This window comes from Scyliorhinus torazame, chromosome 10 (assembly GCF_047496885.1).
Source record: "Scyliorhinus torazame isolate Kashiwa2021f chromosome 10, sScyTor2.1, whole genome shotgun sequence".
Classification (NCBI taxonomy): Eukaryota; Metazoa; Chordata; class Chondrichthyes; order Carcharhiniformes; family Scyliorhinidae; genus Scyliorhinus; species Scyliorhinus torazame.
This window is the reverse complement of record NC_092716.1, coordinates 228860102-228877174: the sequence shown is the minus strand read 5'-3', so window position 1 is coordinate 228877174 and position 17073 is coordinate 228860102. Positions and strand designations below refer to the sequence as shown.

Genomic DNA, 17073 nt, shown 5'->3' with positions numbered 1-17073 from the left:
TAGTCATCTTGGCATTATGACTGATGCTGCATGCTATGCCTTCCAAAACCTGGGGCGCCATTCTCCGACACCCCACCGGGTCGGAGAATCGCTGGGGGCTGGTGTGAATCCCGCCCCAGCCGTGTCCCGAATTCTCCGCCACCATAGATTCAGCGGAGGCGGGAATCGCGCCGCACCGGTCGGCGGGGACGGGAATCGCGCCGTGCCGGTCGGCGGGCCCACCCCCAGCGATTCTCCGGCCCGCGATGGGCCGAAGTTCCGCCGCTGTCAACGCTCTCCCTCCGGCGTGGATTAAATCACCTTTTGAACAGCGGGACAAGGTGGAGCGGGCGGGCTCCGGGGTCTTGGGGGGGGCGTGGGGCGATCTGGCCCCGGGGGGTGCCCCCACGGTGGCCTGGCCAGCGATTGGGGCCCACCGATCCGCGGGCGGGCCTGTGCCGTGATGGCACTCTTTTTCTTCTGCCTTCGCCATGGTCTTCACTATGGCGGAGGAGGAAGAGACCCCCTCCCCTGACGCTCCCGCGCATGCGTCGCCCGGCGAAGACCTTTCGGCGCCGGCTGGCATGGCGTCAAAGGCCTTTCCTGCCAGTCAGCAGAGCGGAAACCACTCCAGCACGGGCCTAGCCCCTCAAGGTGAGGGCTTGACCCCTAAAGGTGCGGAGACTTCCGCACCTTTCGGGTGGCCCGACGCCGGAGTGGTTCCCGCCACTCCATTACGCCGGAACCCCCGCCCCGCTGGGTAGGGGAGAGTCCCGCCTCAGTTTTTCAACAGGCCTCACGTGTACATACTACAATAGACTACGCTTTATTATTGCCACATGGACTGCTTCCACATGATCACTTGGGAAGGAGATTCCACAATGCAGGTTTTACATACAACGAACTCTCACTGCATATTTCTTTACTCACACACAGATTCAGGACAAAGATTCAGGACATCCACTTGGCTATCACTTATTTATGTGCTTTTCAAACTTCCAAAAGTTCAATATCTCCTGGACATAGTGAATTGAACATATCTTTTACATCTGTCTTTACTGTAGAAGATACAAATAACAGACCAGAAATAATTGTGAATCAGGATGTGAAAGGGAGGGAGAAACTAAATCAATAACAATACCAGGGTCGGGGTTTATAAGAAATTATTAGAATTAAAAGCTGACAAATCCCCAGGTCCTGATGGACTTCATCCTCTGAAAATTGTTACTGAGATAGTAGATGCATTGGTTTTAATTTCCTAAAATTTACTAGATTCTGGAAAGGTCTTATCAAATTGTACAATAAAGAATGTGATTAAGCAAGGGAAATAATTTTTTACTAATTTATTGGAGTTCTTTGAGGAAATGGCAAGTAACATGATAAAGGGGATCCTGTGGATGTGCTGTACTTTGATTTCAAGAAGACATTTGACAAGGTGCCACATCAAAAGGTACATCAAGTAAGAGCTCATGGTGTTGGGGTTGACATGAGCATTGATAGAGGATTGGTTGGCTAACAGGAAATGGAAAGTAGGCATAAATGGATCATTTTTGGGTTGGCAAGGTATGACAAGAGGAGTGCCACGAGAACCGATGCTGAGGCCTCAACTATTTACAAATATAACAATGACTTGGATAAAGAGACCAAACGTAGGTTTGCTAAAATTGATGATGACACAAAGATATGTAGGAAAGTAAGTTGTGAAGAGGATGTCAGGAGTCTGCAAAGAGACTTAATTATTTTTGCATTCAGGGATGTATGCTTCGCTGGCTGATCTAGCATTCATTGCCAGTCCCTAATTTCCCTTAAGATGGTGGCGTTGAGCTGTCTTCTTGAATCGCTGCAGTCCAGGTTGTATAGGTATACCTACAGTGCTGTTAGGGAGGAAGTTCCAGGATTTTGGCCCAACCACAGTGAAGGAACAGCAACATAGTTCCAAGTCAGGATGGTGAGTGGCTTGGAGGGGAGCGCCCAGGTGCTGTTGCCATGTATCTGCTTCCCCTGTCCTTCTGGAAGGTAGTGGTCATGAGTTTGGAGGTTGCTGTCTGAGGAGCCTTGGTGAGTTCCTGCAGTGCATCTTGTAAGTGGTACACACTGCTAGAACTGTGCATTGGTGGTGGAGGGAGTGAATGTTTGTGGAAGGGGTGCTATTCAAGTGAGCAGCTTTGTCCTGGATGTTTCCAAACTTGCATGTTGTTGGAGCTGCACTCATCAAGGTAAGGGAGAGTATTCCATCACATTCCTGACTTGTACCTTGTGGATTGTGGACAGGTTTTGCGAGTCAGGAGGTGGGTTACTCTCCACAGGATTCCTAGCCTCTGACCTGCTGTTGTAGCCACAATATTTATATGACTAGTTCAGTTGAGTTTCTGATTAATGGTAACCCACCCCCATTTTTGAATGTAAAGGGGTGATGGTTAGATTCTCTCATGTTGGAGATGGTCATTGCCTGACACTTGTGTGGCATTAATGTTACTTGCCACTTGTTAACCCAAGCCTGGACCTTGTCCATGTCTTACTGCATTTGGACATGGACTGCTTCATTATCTGAAGAATTGCAAATGGTGCTGAACTATGTGCAATCATCAGCGAACATCCTCACTTCTGAACTTATGGAGAGAAGGTAATTGATGAAGCAGCTGAAGATGTTTGGGCCTAGGGCACTCCCCTGAGGAACTCCTGCAGTGATGTCCTCGAGCTGAGATGACTGACCTCCAACCACAATCATCTTCCTTTGTGCCAGGTATGACTCCAACCAGCAGAGAGTTTCCCCCTGAATCCCATTGACTCCGTTTTTTCTCGGGTTCCTTGATGTCACGCCAGGTGAAATGCAGCCTTGGTATCAAGGGCTTCACCTTCACCTCTGGATTTCTGCTCTTTTATCCATGTTTGAACCAAGGATGTAATGACGTCAGGAGCTGAGTGGCCCTGGTGGAGCCCAAACTAAGGTCAGTAAGCAAATTATTGCTCAGCAAGTGCCCCTTGATAGCACTCTTGATAGTCCCTTCCATCACTTTACTGACGATCGATAGTAGACTGGTGGAGCAGTAAAGGGCTGGGTTGGATCTGACTTGCTTTTTGTGTACAGGGCATACCTTGCCAATTTTCCACATTGCTGGGTAGATGCTAATGTTGTGGCTGTACTGTAACAGCTTAGCTAGGCGCGCAGTTCTGGAGCACAAGTCTTTAGTACTATTGCCGGAATATTGTCAGGGTCCAGATCCGTGGCAGTATCCAGTGCTTTCAGCTGTTTCTTGATATCACATGGGAGTGAATCGAATTGGCTGAAGACTGGCATCTGTGATGCTGGAGTCTTCCAGAGGAGGCCAAGATGGATCATTCACTCGGCATTCTATCACTTGCTACTTATGCTGTTTGACATGCAAGTAGTCTTGTGTTGTGGCTTCCCTGGGTTGACGCCTCATTTTTAGGTATGGCTGGTGTTGCTCCTGGCATGCCCTCCTGCACTCTTTATTGAGCCAGTAGAGATCCCCTGGCTTGGTGGTAATGGTAGAGTGGGGGATATGCCAGGCCATGAGGTTACAGATTATGGTTGAGTCCAATTCTGCTGCTGCTGATGGCCCAAGGCCCATGGTTATCCAGTCTTGAGTTGCTAGATCTGTTTGAAAGCTATCCCATTTAGCATGGTTGTAGTGCCACACAACATGATGGAGCGTATCCACAATGTTAAGACAGGACTTCATCTCCACAAGGACTGTGTGGTGGTCACTCCCACCAATACAGTCTTAGACAGATGCATCTGTAACAGGCAGGCAAGTTGGAGGGGGCTGGGTTTGCCATTGCCATTTCCAGTGCCTAGGTCGATGCTAGGCGGTCCATCCAGTTTCATTTGTTCTTTGTAGACTTCGTAGTGGTTTGATACAACTGTGAGTGGTTTGTTAGGCCATTTCAGAGGGCATTTAAGAGTTAACAACATTTCATTGGGTCTGGAGTCACTTGTAGACCAGTCCGGGTAAGGACGGCAGATTTCCTTCCCGAAAGCAAACTGAACCAAGTGTGTTTTTAAGAAAATCAATAATGGTTTCATGGTCATCATTCGACTTATATTTCCAGATTTTTTAATGAAATTTGAATTCCACCAAACATTACTGTGGATCTCTGCGTTCTTCAGTGATCACTTGCTAACGAGTATGTTGTCCACCTAAGAGATTCCATGTTACTGGTCATGTGTTCTGTTGGTCTTTGCATGGCCGATGAACCTGACCCTAGAGCTGCACCTTCAACCGCACACTTGGCAAGTGTTTTCGGGTGGTGGGATTGGTTCCCTCCCTCCCACTTAACTTTGGCGACGCCCACATCCCATAAATGAATTTTTAAAAATGGAATTTTGTAATTTATTGCAAAGAGAATGGAATATAAAAGTAGGGATGTTTTGCTACAGTTGAACAGGATGTTGGTGAGAGCATATCAAGAGTAATGTGTGTAATTTAGGTCTCTTTATATAAGAAAGGATATAAACGCATTAGTGTCACGTCAGAGAAGGTTCCCTCAATTCATACCCGGGATGGGAGGTGTTATCTTATAAGGAAAGGTTGGACTGGCTGGGCCTGTATCCATTGGAATTTAGAAAATTGAGAGGTGATCTTATTGAAACATATAAGATCCTGAGCAGACTTTACAGGGTGGATACTGAAAGGATGTTTTGCCTCGTGGGGGAGACAAGAAGTAGAGGACACAGTTTAGAAATCAGGGACGGGATTCTCTGATCCCGCGCAGGATCGGAGAATTGGCCGGGGGGGGGGGGGGGGGGGGGGGGGGTGAAATCCCACCATGTGGGCCGCCGATTCTCCGGAGAATCGGCGGCAATCGCGCCGTCGCTACGGCGCCGGTCGGGGCCGCTCCGCGCTCGACAGGCCAAGTCCCGCCAGCGTCATTCGCCTTTGGTCCTACCCGGCGGGACCTCGCCATTCTGGCTGTGCGGGTTGTCCTATGTTCCTCCGCGCCAGGTCCCTGTCGGGCTCCGCCATGGTGCGTGGGAGTCAGCAAGGAGATGGCTGTGGCGCTCATGCGTGGACCTGCGCCGGCCGTGGCACACATGCGCGGACCCGCAGAGGCAGTGCTTGGGCCCGTATCGGCGGCTGGAGCTGCGTGAAGCGCTCCAGTGCCGTGCTGTGGCCCCCAGTGGATTGTGGGATCGCTGTTCCTCGCGGCCAGATGACACCGTCGTAAAACGCTAACACGGAGAATCCCGCCCATGGGGTCTCCCATTTCAGATGGAGATGAGAAGAAATGTTTTCTCCAGAGGGTCGTGAGTCTTTGGTACTCTCTTTCCCTGAGACAGGTGGAGACAGTGACATTGAATAATTTTAAGGCAGATAGATTCTTGACTAGCAAGGGAGTCAAAGGTTATCACGGGTAGGCAGAATGTTGTGATGAAGGCACAATCTTATTGAATGGTGGAGCAGACTCGAGGGGCTCCTAATTTGTCTGTTTGTATGTAAAGTGGTGAATTGCTGGGTGGTGCAGACAAGAACTGGAGAAATCCTCCATGCTCGTCTCTGCAGCCATGCATTACTATTTAATATGGAGCTGCAATTCAGCATTTGCTGCGTGACAACCACAAACACATCTACAGTGGAGCTTCAATCACAGAAGTCTGAAGTCCAGTCAGCATACCTCTTGCAAATGTTGAGATAACAGCTACAGAGACTTTGGAAATAATTTTAACACAACCTAACTGGTGACTGACTGGTTTAGAGAGGCTACCTGTTTAATATCATTGAAGTCAATGAAAAGTAAAATCTGAGAAGTTCTCCAATCAATGAAAAGGCTTCCGTGACAACACTAAGATAAAACAAGTCAGTATGCAGGGTTTGGTCTCACACATCATCTGAGAAAATGCCCAACAGCGAGAAAAGGTGGAGTGGGGACTGCAGTAATGGAGTAGATATGTACAAGACTACTATCTCTCTTGATAACACAAGATGCATACCCACAGCTCTTTCCTGTCATATAATGGAAGATGCGCAGGAATGGGCAGACACCACATCATAAATATATTACAAGCAGCTTTGACCCAGGACAAAGAGACCTAAGTCCCAAGAAGATAACATTGACATTCTGCTAGTTCTGTCATAGAGGAGCACCTAAATGGAACACAAGCTTTGTTCTACAGCACAAGTAACATCTGTCAACATCAAAGAAAGAAAAGAAGAAATTACTTTTCAACAAACTCTGGACAAATGACCTTTTGAGAATTAAATTTGGTTACACTTAATCTTACTTGTAAGAAGATTTTTATTGACACAGTGTAAAATAGTATTAGACAAAAGAAATAAGATTCATGGTTGTTAAGTATGTGGTGATGCCAATTTTGTTAATGGGGTATTTGGCACTGGATTGTGACCATTTGGAAGACTGTTCATACAAGGGCAAAAAGGCTTCCAGTATGGCAACATGCGGGGCCGGTGCCAATCCACCTGTGCAGCCCAGTGGTCATTGACCTTCTTATGGCACTGGGTACCGGTCCTCTTGATGACACTCCCCGATCTGACTGCTGCTGCCACCTCCACCCAGGTGGCGCAGGCTGCCCTGTGGCAGCGCCCGGGGCAACAGAGCATCCCGTCTGATTTCGACCACGTCCAACAGTCTGGCCAGGTCAGCATCCCCAAATCGTGGGGCTGGTCTCCTTGGTGGCATGGCTGCAAGCTGTGTGGAGTTGACTGTGCAGGAACGGTTTAAGTGCTGCTCTCCCTTGTTAGTAGGGGGCTGGCGAGCACGATCCTGGCGAATCAGCATGCGGGACAGTCATTTGCGGCGTGAAGCCTGTGGGGCCTCGTTAAGTGGACCAATTAACGTTTTATAGTGGTGACGGCCTTGCCGGACTTAGCATCCGGAAGCTTGCAGCAGTTCCCGCTCGCTAACGCACTTGGTAACCTTTCCATTAATCACGCCCTTGTGTTTTAACTTGTTTTGCTTTCTTACTCCTGTCTTAGATTTTCTAATACATCGCATCGCATTTCTTTTATTTCTGATTTTCCATATTTGGTTTTTCTATTCCTATATACGGACGAGATTTACCTGCCGCATTCCGCTAGAATCAAGGCGGGATGAGGCTGGTAGATCCTGGGAGAGGCCTCCCCCAGGATTCCTGACGGCTGCTACGCCTGGCAAGATCTAACTAGATTGGCGAGATGTCGCATCTGAGTCCTCCTCACAATGGGGAGGGCCCAGCCTCGCACAGCTAAGTGAGTTTAGAAACCCACTTAGCTGTGTTGACGCTGTATCGAACAGCCACCTGGCATCTATCGGCCTCGCCGAGGAGACCACAGACGGGCGCTCTTCAGCACTTGTAGCATGGGCAGGGTGGTACCCTGGCACTGCTGGTGCCACCTGGGCACCTTGGCACTGCCAACCTGGCACCCTGACAGTGCCACCTGGCACCCTAGCAGTGCCACCTGGTGCCATCTGGCACTGCTAGGATGTCCAGGTGGCATTGCCAGTCTGGCAATGCCAAAGTTCCAGGCTGGCATTTTGCCCACTGAGGGGATTGGACCTGGGGGTGCCCTGGCATGTGAGGTGGGGTGCGGGGTGCCAGAGGACCCCCTTATAGGTGAGATGGGGCGTTGGGAGGGTCCGAGGGTCACATCGGGGGATCAAGAGATTCAGGACGCCATTAAAAATGGCATCTTGATCTCTTCCTGAGGAGCTCCTCAGTGCAGGAAATGACGCTAAAGTGCAGCCTTGGGGACATGCCCTGCTGATGCCCGAGAAAGCAACAGAGTGTCGTTAGATAACAGGGTCGTTCCCGGCACTACAAGCACCAGGAATAACCCCTCTAATCCCGCCCAGAACGAACTTTGATTTTTTTGGGGGGGTTAAATTGTGGCCCACGAGTCTTTTTCATTTTTCAGCTCTTGTCTCTGTCATTGTGTGTTAGTTTCTCAATCATGCTCTCTCTTTTTCTCTCTTCTCTCTCTTCTCTCTCTTAATTTGTCTCTCATGTTTATCTTTGCCTCATTCTGCATTTCCTATCTTATTTCTGTCTCATACACTCTATGCAACCAACACTAATTTTTTCTATCTGTTTTTATTTTTATTCCTATGATAGTTTATTCTCTCTCTCTGTCTGTCTCTCTTTGGTCTTCCTCATGTCTTGCTGCCTCCACATACCTCATACCAGTATCATGTCATCACTGGCTTAATTCCAAACATGTGGACCTGTCATATAGCTCTCGAGCTTCTCTGAGTATCTCAGCCGTTTTGAAAACAGAGCAGGTAAACACTAGTTTCTTGAGATGTTCATTTTCCTGCCTGGTTATAGATTCACCTCTGAAATTCCTAGATCTAGACCTGGACCAAATAGAATTCATTTCCAGCAATGGCTGAAACTTGAGTTCTGCTTCCATATTTATTACATTGACAAAGATCAGAACAGAGAATCCTAATATTCAATCTGTCACAGTTCTCCTGGCCGCTCAGGTCAAGGGTTTCAAATTTTTTGGCAAGACAGCACATAGTCTGCATTTAAAATAATGTTCAGATTGCTACTTCCTTTCTTTTGAAATCTTATAGGTATCTAAATTAAGCCTTGCTTAAAGCTTTCAATACCAATCCTAAATGGGTAAAGCAATCCAAGTCTTTAATGCAGACCATTCAACAAACTCTATAAATATTTTAGTTCATTATTTTTTAATTTGTATTAAACTACAATGGCCAAAATATTATTTAATCTCACTCAGTAGACATCTAAAAAAGTTAATTTGTTTACACAATTGTTTGATAGGTATGATCCCACGGATGATCCCAGGAATGGTAGGCCTAACATACGATGAACGTCTGAGGATCCTGGGATTATATTCATTGGCGTTTAGGAGGTTGAGGGGAGATCTAATAGAAACTTACAAGATAATGAATGGCTTAGATAGGGTGGACGTAGGGAAGTTGTTTCCATTAGCAGGGGAGACTAGGACCCGGGGGCACAGCCTTAGAATAAAAGGGAGTCACTTTAGAACAGAGATGAGGAGAAATTTCTTCAGCCAGAGAGTGGTGGGTCTGTGGAATTCATTGCCACAGAGGGTGGTGGAGGCTGGGACGTTGAGTGTCTTTAAGACAGAAATTGATAAATTCTTGATTTCTCGAGGAATTAAGGGCTATGGAAAGAGAGCGGGTAAATGGAGTTGAAGTCAGCCATGATTGAATGGTGGAGTGGACTCGATGGGCCGAATGGCCTTACTTCCGCTCCTATGTCTTATGGTATGTACGCTAGACTTTTACCAAGCCAGGGTTGCATGTATTAGCAAACAACCTGAATGAACATCCTAAGCAAAGCTCTTACTGGTCTACTTTAAAATTCTACGACTAATGATTGGGATCATGCTTTATTTTCAGGAGGGAATTTTGATAGAGCAGAAATTCTTTTGCTCCATGGGTGTTGTGACTAAAGAATTCTGAAACATTCTGTTTATTTGAGCACTCTTTTGTATTCTATAGTGGGAGGACAAAAGTCTGAGGATTTATCAAAGGCGTTGAGTTGTGCCAATTGCTACTGAATGAATTTTAGTTGTATTTTATATGCAGTAGAACACTGGAACGGAATTCAGGAATGGCTCAACATTATTCTGCATTGACCCTTGTTTCTAAAATCCCCGGCCCACGTTACAGGAGTCGCATGCATCCCATAAGTACAAGTTCATTGCAATTCTCAAGATTTGGATCAGGAATCTGGGCGGGATTCTTCATTCCGGGGACTAAGTCCCCATGACGGCGGGGGAACTGGCGCCAACCACTCCGGCGTCAACAGCCCCCGAAAGTGTGGAATTCTCCGCACTTCCGGGGGCTAGGTGGATGCCAGAGGGGTTGGCACCGCACAACCGACGCTGAAGGGACTGCGTGAGTTCGCTCATGCGCCGAAGGGCCGGCGTGATCTCGCGCATGCGCGGAACCGCCAACGAGGTTCCACGCATGCACAAACCGGCCGCTGCATTCTGGCGCATGTGCTGGGAGTTGTCTTCTCCGCGCCGGCCATGGCGGAATCCTACAGAATCCGGCATGGAAGGAAGGAGTGCCCCCACGGCACAGGCCCGCCCGCAGATCGGTGGGCCCCGATTGCGGGCCAGGCCACTGTGGAGGCCACCCCCAAGGTCGGATCCCTCCACGCCCCCCAGAGGACCGCCCCAGCCGACTACCTGCCAGGTCCCGCTGTGTGGGACCATGCCGAACCCACGCCAGCGGGACTGGCCAAAAACAGATGGCCGCTCGGGGCCCGGAGAATTGCCGGGGGGGGGCCGCTGCCAATGGCCCCCGACCGGCGTGGTGTGCACCCCGCCCCGCCCGAAAACCGGCGCCGGAGAATACGGCAGGGTGTCGGAGAATCCCGCTGCTGGATATTTAATATGCTCAAACAACATGCATAAACTATAACTTCAGAACAACACTCATACTGTATATTTTTCTATTTCCCTTACCAACCATCCTTTCTGAGTGATATTGGCTTTTATTGCCAAATTAGAAGTAGGATTCTGCTTTGGCCTGCTGCACACTCAGAACTGGAATCATTGCACACATGTCAAACCCAGAGTCAACATTCATTCACTCCATCATTCTAGCTTGAACTTAAGTCAATTTGTAAAATGTGTAAAGCTAGTGGCGTAACCCACTGCCACTATATTGTATCTCCAACCTTATTTTTATTTATTCTTAATTGGATGGTGCTTACATAAAAATACTCGTCCAGCAGCCTCGTAATGTAAAATACGCAAGTAGCAAGAGTAGGAAATGTTCTTTATCTGTGCTGTCCTAAATTGCATCTTCCCTAATTATGGTTGAATCTTCTTTTAAACAGGCAGCAAGCTTTGTTTCATGTACTCGCTGCCTATTCTGTCTACAACACGGTAAGAACATTGAGTTGTGTTTACATCCTCAGGTATAATAGTATATAAAAATCCAACACTCAAGGGTCAACTTTCATTTATAAGCCATTCATGTTGCAAATTTGTAGATTTGAATCTTAAAGATGTGGGATTTATCTTTCAACTTAATGTATGAATCCAATATTAATTTTGAAAGTGAGATACTCCAATCACGAACAAGAATCTTAAACTTACACAAAGACTATCGCGTAGGTAAGAGGGGAGATCTGGCTAAGGTTGATTGGGTAAATAGACTAAAAGGAGGATGATAATTTTAAATTGGAGGATTAGCAATCAGTATAATTAGCAAAAATTGAGGTGAAAGGCAAGTATGATATGCAAATTAGGGTAAGGGAAACAGCATTTTGGGCGCGACGCTAGAAGATGAATGATCAGCAAAGAGAACATTGAAATAGTCATTAAACTGGTGGCAATGACATAAATCAGGGGTTCAGTGGCAGATAAGCTGAGGCAGGAGCAAAAATGGACACGGTGAAAGTAGATGATCTTTATGAAAATATATGGGATTGGAACCTCAGTTTAAAGGGTCAACACACCAAGATTCTGAATAGCATGGTTCAGCTTGAGACAATGGGCAGGAAACAGAAAGGAATCAGTGGCAAGGGTACACAGCTTCTGCTGGGACCGAAAATGATGGCTTTAGATGTCCCAGTGTTTAGCTTAAGGGAAACTCAACTCATCTAAAGTTGGCTATTGGACAAACAATGGTCAACAAAGAGCTCAAGAGAGGCGAGGGGGAGATATACCTGAGTGTTGTCATTTTACAGGTGGAAGCTGACCCCGTTATTCTGGATTACATTGCTCATGGGGCTGCATGTTTTGGCAAACAATCCTAAGATGAACATCCTAAGCGAAGCAAACATCCAAAGTAGCAATACATCCAAAGTACGTGCTTCAAATAAATATTTGGCAGAAGCCAGAAAAGAAGATGTTAGGGTTGGAGATCAAAGGCGTGGTCAAAAAGGTAGGCTTAATGACCACCTTAAAGGTGGACAAAGAGAGGAAAATAGAGGAGCGGTTTAGGTAGGGAGTTAAGGCAGTTGAAATTTGTATTGCCATCAATGGAATGATCAAGATTAGGATAGAAACTTGATTGAAGAGACACTTTTCCATGTTACATTTTAAAAAAAACGAGGGAGGGGGCAACAATGATAAGGACATGATAAAAAGTTAAAGCTGTTACAATATACAACTTCTTAAATGCTATTTGTATCTTAACTATCGCTTATTTTGATAAGGTTAAAGACTTACATACCTTTTCCTGGAAGCAATAGATTTTTTTTAAATTCTCTATCTCATCCAGTTTATAATTCATTACTTGCTTTCCAGGGCAATATCAGATACCGTATAATACAAATATATGAGTAAGAAATTAATCATCCTTCTCTTCACAGGAGGTGAGTTATTGTCAAGGAATGAGCCAGATCGCAGCCATTCTACTAATGTATTTGAATGAAGAGGATGCCTTCTGGGCGCTGTCTCAATTACTGACTGATCAGAAACATGCGATGCATGGTAAGCACCTTAGCAGTCTGACAGGATGATGAATGTTATCAACACTTTAACTTCCTGATCAAGTACTGGACACTTGTGTTGTTCATCTTTACCTCTCACTAATTATTGCAAATGTTAAAAGTCTTCAGCATGAAATGTAAGTAAGTGTCCCTTTTTTGTTTTCTGAGTCAGCATTGGAATCTTTCAAACAGATGGGTTCAAGCCCAATATTGACTTTCTGTAGGCTGACATTTCAGTGCAGTATTGAGACTGCATTGCTGGCAGTTAGTTAAATGGGTTGTAAAACTGAGGCCCTTCCTGTCAGCTGACATGAATGTAAAATATCCCATAGCACTAATCAAAGAAGAGCAGGGATTTCTGCTGGAGTCCTGACCAACATTCATCCTCACCAATATCATGAAAAAAATAATACCTGGTTATGCATTTATTTTCACTTTGGGGTAGGATGTTGTGTGCAATTTGATAGTCATGTTTGTGTGCAACAGGGACTGCATTATTCAAAATAAAGTGTGTTCGGAAATCCTAAGGATTTGATACATGAATGTAAGTCCATTCTTTCTTTACTTGCAAAGTAAAATTGGAAATAATGACTTTTGAAACTTGCAGTTGATTTTAATAATGCTTACATCTCGAATGTCCAAACTATAGTCCATGGAGCTACATGCATAATAATGTATGGAAAATTGCATGCTGCATCTCCCTGATTTGCCAGGATGTGTTCCTTATAAACGAAAGAGAAAATGCTGGAAAACCTCAGCAGGTTTGGCAGCATCTGTAGGGAGAGAAAAGAGCTAACGTTTCAAGTCCGATGACTCTTTGTCAAAGCTGCACCAGGCGCGCACGGTCTGGCTGGTAGAAGTGTGGTTTACACTCCGCGCAGACCTGGCAGCCTCTGGTGATAGCCCTGACTTCCTCGATGGAGTAGGGCAGATTGCGGGCCTTAATGAAGTGGTAAAAGCGGGTGACTCCCGGGTGACAGAGATCGTTGTGCAGGATCCGGAGTCGGTCCACTTGTGCGCTGGCACATGTACCTCGGGATAGAGCATCGGGGGGCTCGTTGAGCTTACTGAGGCGATACAAAATCTCGTAATTGTAGGTGGAGAGCTCGATCCTCCACCTCAAGATTTTATCATTTATGATCTTACCCCGCTGTGTGTTGTTAAACATGAAGGCAACCGAGCGTTGGTCAGTGAGGAGAGTGAATCTCCTGCCGGCCAGGTAATGCCTCCAATGTCGCACAGCTTCAATGATCGCTTGGGCCTCCTTTTCGACGGAGGAGTTGCGAATTTCGGAGGCATGGAGGGTGCGGGAAAAGAATGCCAAGGGCCTGCCTGCCTGGTTGAGGGTGGCGGCCAGTACGACATCTGATGCATCGCTCTCGACTTGGAAGGGAACATCTCATCAACCGCGTGCATCGCGGCCTTGGCGATGTCGACCTTGATACGGTTGAAGGCCTGATGAGCCTCGGCCGTCAGTGGGAAAGTGGTGGATTCAATGAGTGGGCGGGCCTTGTCCGCATAGTTTGGGACCCACTGAGCATAATACGAAAAGAACCCCAGGCATCGTTTGAGGGCCTTGGGGCAGTGAGGAAGGGGGAGTTCCATGAGGGGGCACATGCGATCGGGGTCGGGCCCTAGAACTCCGTCCTGAACCACATAGCCGAGGGTGGCTAATCGGTTTGTGCTGAACACACACTTCTGCCTGTTGTAAGTTAGGTTGAGGAGTGTGGCGGTGTGGAGAAATTTGGAAAGGTTAGCGTCATGGTCCTGCTGGTCATGGCCGCAGATGGTGACATTGTCCAGGTACGGTAAAGTGGCCCGCAGCTCGTACCGGTCATCCATTCGGTCCATCTCCCGTTGGTGACGCCGAAGGGAACCCTAAAGAAATGGTAAAGGCGGCTGTCGGCTTCAAACGCAGTGTATGGGCAGTCCGCCTTACGGATGGGGAGCTGGTGGTAGGCAGATTTCAGGGCCACTGTCGAGAAGACCCGGTACTGTGCAATCTGATTGACCATATCAGATATGCGTGGGAGGGGGTACGCGTCGAGCTGCGTGTACCGATTGATGGTCTGACTGTAGTCAACGACCATCCTGTTTTTCTCCCCGGTTTTCGCCACTACCACTTGAGCTCTCCAGGGACCGTTGCTGGCCTCGATGATACCTTCCTGCAGCAGCTGCTGGACCTCAGACCTGATGCAGGTCCTGTCCTGAGCACTGTACTGTCTGCTCCTGGTGGCGACGGGTTTGCAATCCGGGGTGAGGTTTGCAAACAGGGAAGGAGGGTCGACTTTAAGGGTCGCGAGGCCACAAACAGTAAGGGGTGGTAGGGGCCCGCCAAATTTCAGGGTTAGGCTCTGGAGGTTGCACTGGAAGTCCAGGCCGAGTAGCAAGGCAGCGCAGAGGTTGGGGAGCACGTAGCGCCAGAAGCCGCTGAACTCTACGCTCTGGACGGTGAGGGTGGCGATGCAGTACCTCATGCCCGTCGACCTTCACCTTTGTCGAAGCGGTCGCGACGTTGTGCGGTCAAGACCGGTCGATCGTGACCGAGGCGAGACGCGGCTGGTCGGCGGCGGTTGCAGGCGATGAGCGGCCCGATGAGGTGCCCGACAGGCAGGGGTCCTGAGGCGGGTAAGATGGCGGCGCCCACAGGCGGCACATATCCTGGTCCAGGCAAGATGGCGGTGCCCATTGGTTCTGAGGCAAGCAAGATGCACCACAAACTCCATTCCCAACCAACAGCCTCATCTCTCACCTGGCCATTGTCTGAGGAAGAAACAGGTAGTTCACAACGTTGCCATCCTCTTCACTATGAGCTGGGCTTCGAACCCGATACCCACTTCCTCATTAAGACTGCTCACTTCCATTTTCCTAACAATGTCTATTTGCATTTCTGCCTCAGCTTTTCTACTGAAAATCCTCATCCATTCCTTTATTACCTTTGGACCGATAGTAACTCCCTTTCCGGAAATGCCTCAATTAAAAAAAATTCCCATTAATTTGAATTCCCTCTGCGTCCTCATCCCTTTCAATCTCTGTAACTTCTTCCAGCCCTACAAACCTTTGAAACCTCTGTGTGGTAGTCACCACTGATGTATATATTAGGTGCTTTGTGGTAAGGCCCTGTACTACAGGTACGGGGGTAGTTCCCTGCCTGCTGGCTCCACCCAGTGGGCGGAGTATAAATATGTGTGCTCCTCATACAGCAGCCATTTCACCAGCTGCTGTAGGAGGCCACACATCTTAGTGTAATAAAGCCTCGATTGCATCCAACTTTCGTCTTTGTGTAATTGGCCATGCATCAATTTATTACACTAAAGTTTTCAGAAGATGGACCTCCGCATCAAGCCGGATCGCCTGCAGCTGGATCCTCAATCAGGCAACACCAAAAAGGACTTTGAACATTGGCGAGCCTGTTTCGAAGCTTACATTAGGTCTGCACCAGACCCAATTCCGGAAGCTCAGAAGATTCAGATCCTCTACACGCGGCTGAGCTCCAACGTCTTTCCACTTATCCGGGACGCGCCAACCTATGAATACGCCATGGCGCTACTGAAGGAAAACTACGCTCAGCGGACTAACACGCTCTACGCCAGACACATCCTCTCCACTCGTAGTCAACTTCCTGGTGAGTCAGTAGAAGATTTCTGGTGTGCTCTAATTCCCCTAGTCAGAGACTGTGACTGTCAGGCCGTCACGGCCACACAACACTCGAACTTGCTCATGAGAGACGCTTTTGTTACGGGGATAGGGTCGGATTACATCTGCCGGCGCCTCTTAGAAGGGGCCACGCTCGACCTCGCGGCAACCAAAACGCTAGCGCTCTCGCTGACGGTCGCTTCGTGCAACATCCAGGCCTACACCCCTGGCCGCACGGCACACCCCTCCTACGCATCGTGGACTCTGCAGACGGCCGTCCCATCGGGGACCCCACTCAGCCAACCCCACGCCTGTGCCACGCGGCAGCCAACCAACCCTGGGGGCCCCAAATGTGACTTCTGTGGGCAGCCAAAACCCCCGACAACGCTGCCCAGCCCCGGAGCGTCCTTTGAAAGGCCTGTGGCAAGAAGGGACACTTCGCTGCAGTGTGCCAGGCCCGCGCAGTCGCCGCTATTGTTCCGACCCCCCCCCCCCACGTACGGCCAATGGGTGCCACCATCTTCTCTCCCCCCCCCCCCCCCCCCCCGGACCTCGTGCGGCCCGTGGGCTCTGCCATCTTGTTCGACCCCCACCACGTGCGGCCCGTGGGCGCTGCCATCTTGTCCTCCCCAGGATCATCAGGCGCCGCCATCTTGTTTCCCCCACGACACGTGCTGCCTGTGGGCGCCGCCATTGTACCAGGACCCATGCCCCCTGGGCACCCCATCGTCTGCCACCATCGACGACCAGCCGCGTCTCGCCTCGGTCCCGCCCACGCAACCTAGCAATGGCTTCTACCAACGGGAAAATTGATGGGCATGAGATCTCCTGCCTGCTGGACTCCGGGAGCACCGGGAGCTTCATCCATCCCGATACGGTAAGGTGCTGCTCCCTCGCAGTACACCCCGCCAACCAGAGAAGCTCCCTGGCCTCCGGGTCCCACTCCATGGCGATCCGGGGGTACTGCATAGCCACTCTCACTGTCCAGGGCATGGAGTTCAGCGGCTTCCGCCTCTACATTCTCCCCAACCTTGGCGCTGCCTTGCTACTCG

At 48.7% G+C, this 17073-nt stretch overlaps 1 protein-coding gene across 3 annotated transcripts in view; it reads left to right on the top strand.

Moving 5' to 3' along the window:
- The window catches only part of LOC140384641 (uncharacterized), a 508791-nt gene that overhangs the window by 293688 nt on the left and 198030 nt on the right, over positions 1-17073 (top strand). For all 3 annotated transcript variants that reach the window (XM_072466529.1, XM_072466530.1, XM_072466528.1), the window contains 2 exons: positions 10784-10832; positions 12266-12386. In XM_072466529.1, coding sequence (XP_072322630.1) covers positions 10784-10832; positions 12266-12386 — 170 coding nt within the window. The remainder of the gene's footprint in view (positions 1-10783; positions 10833-12265; positions 12387-17073) is intronic.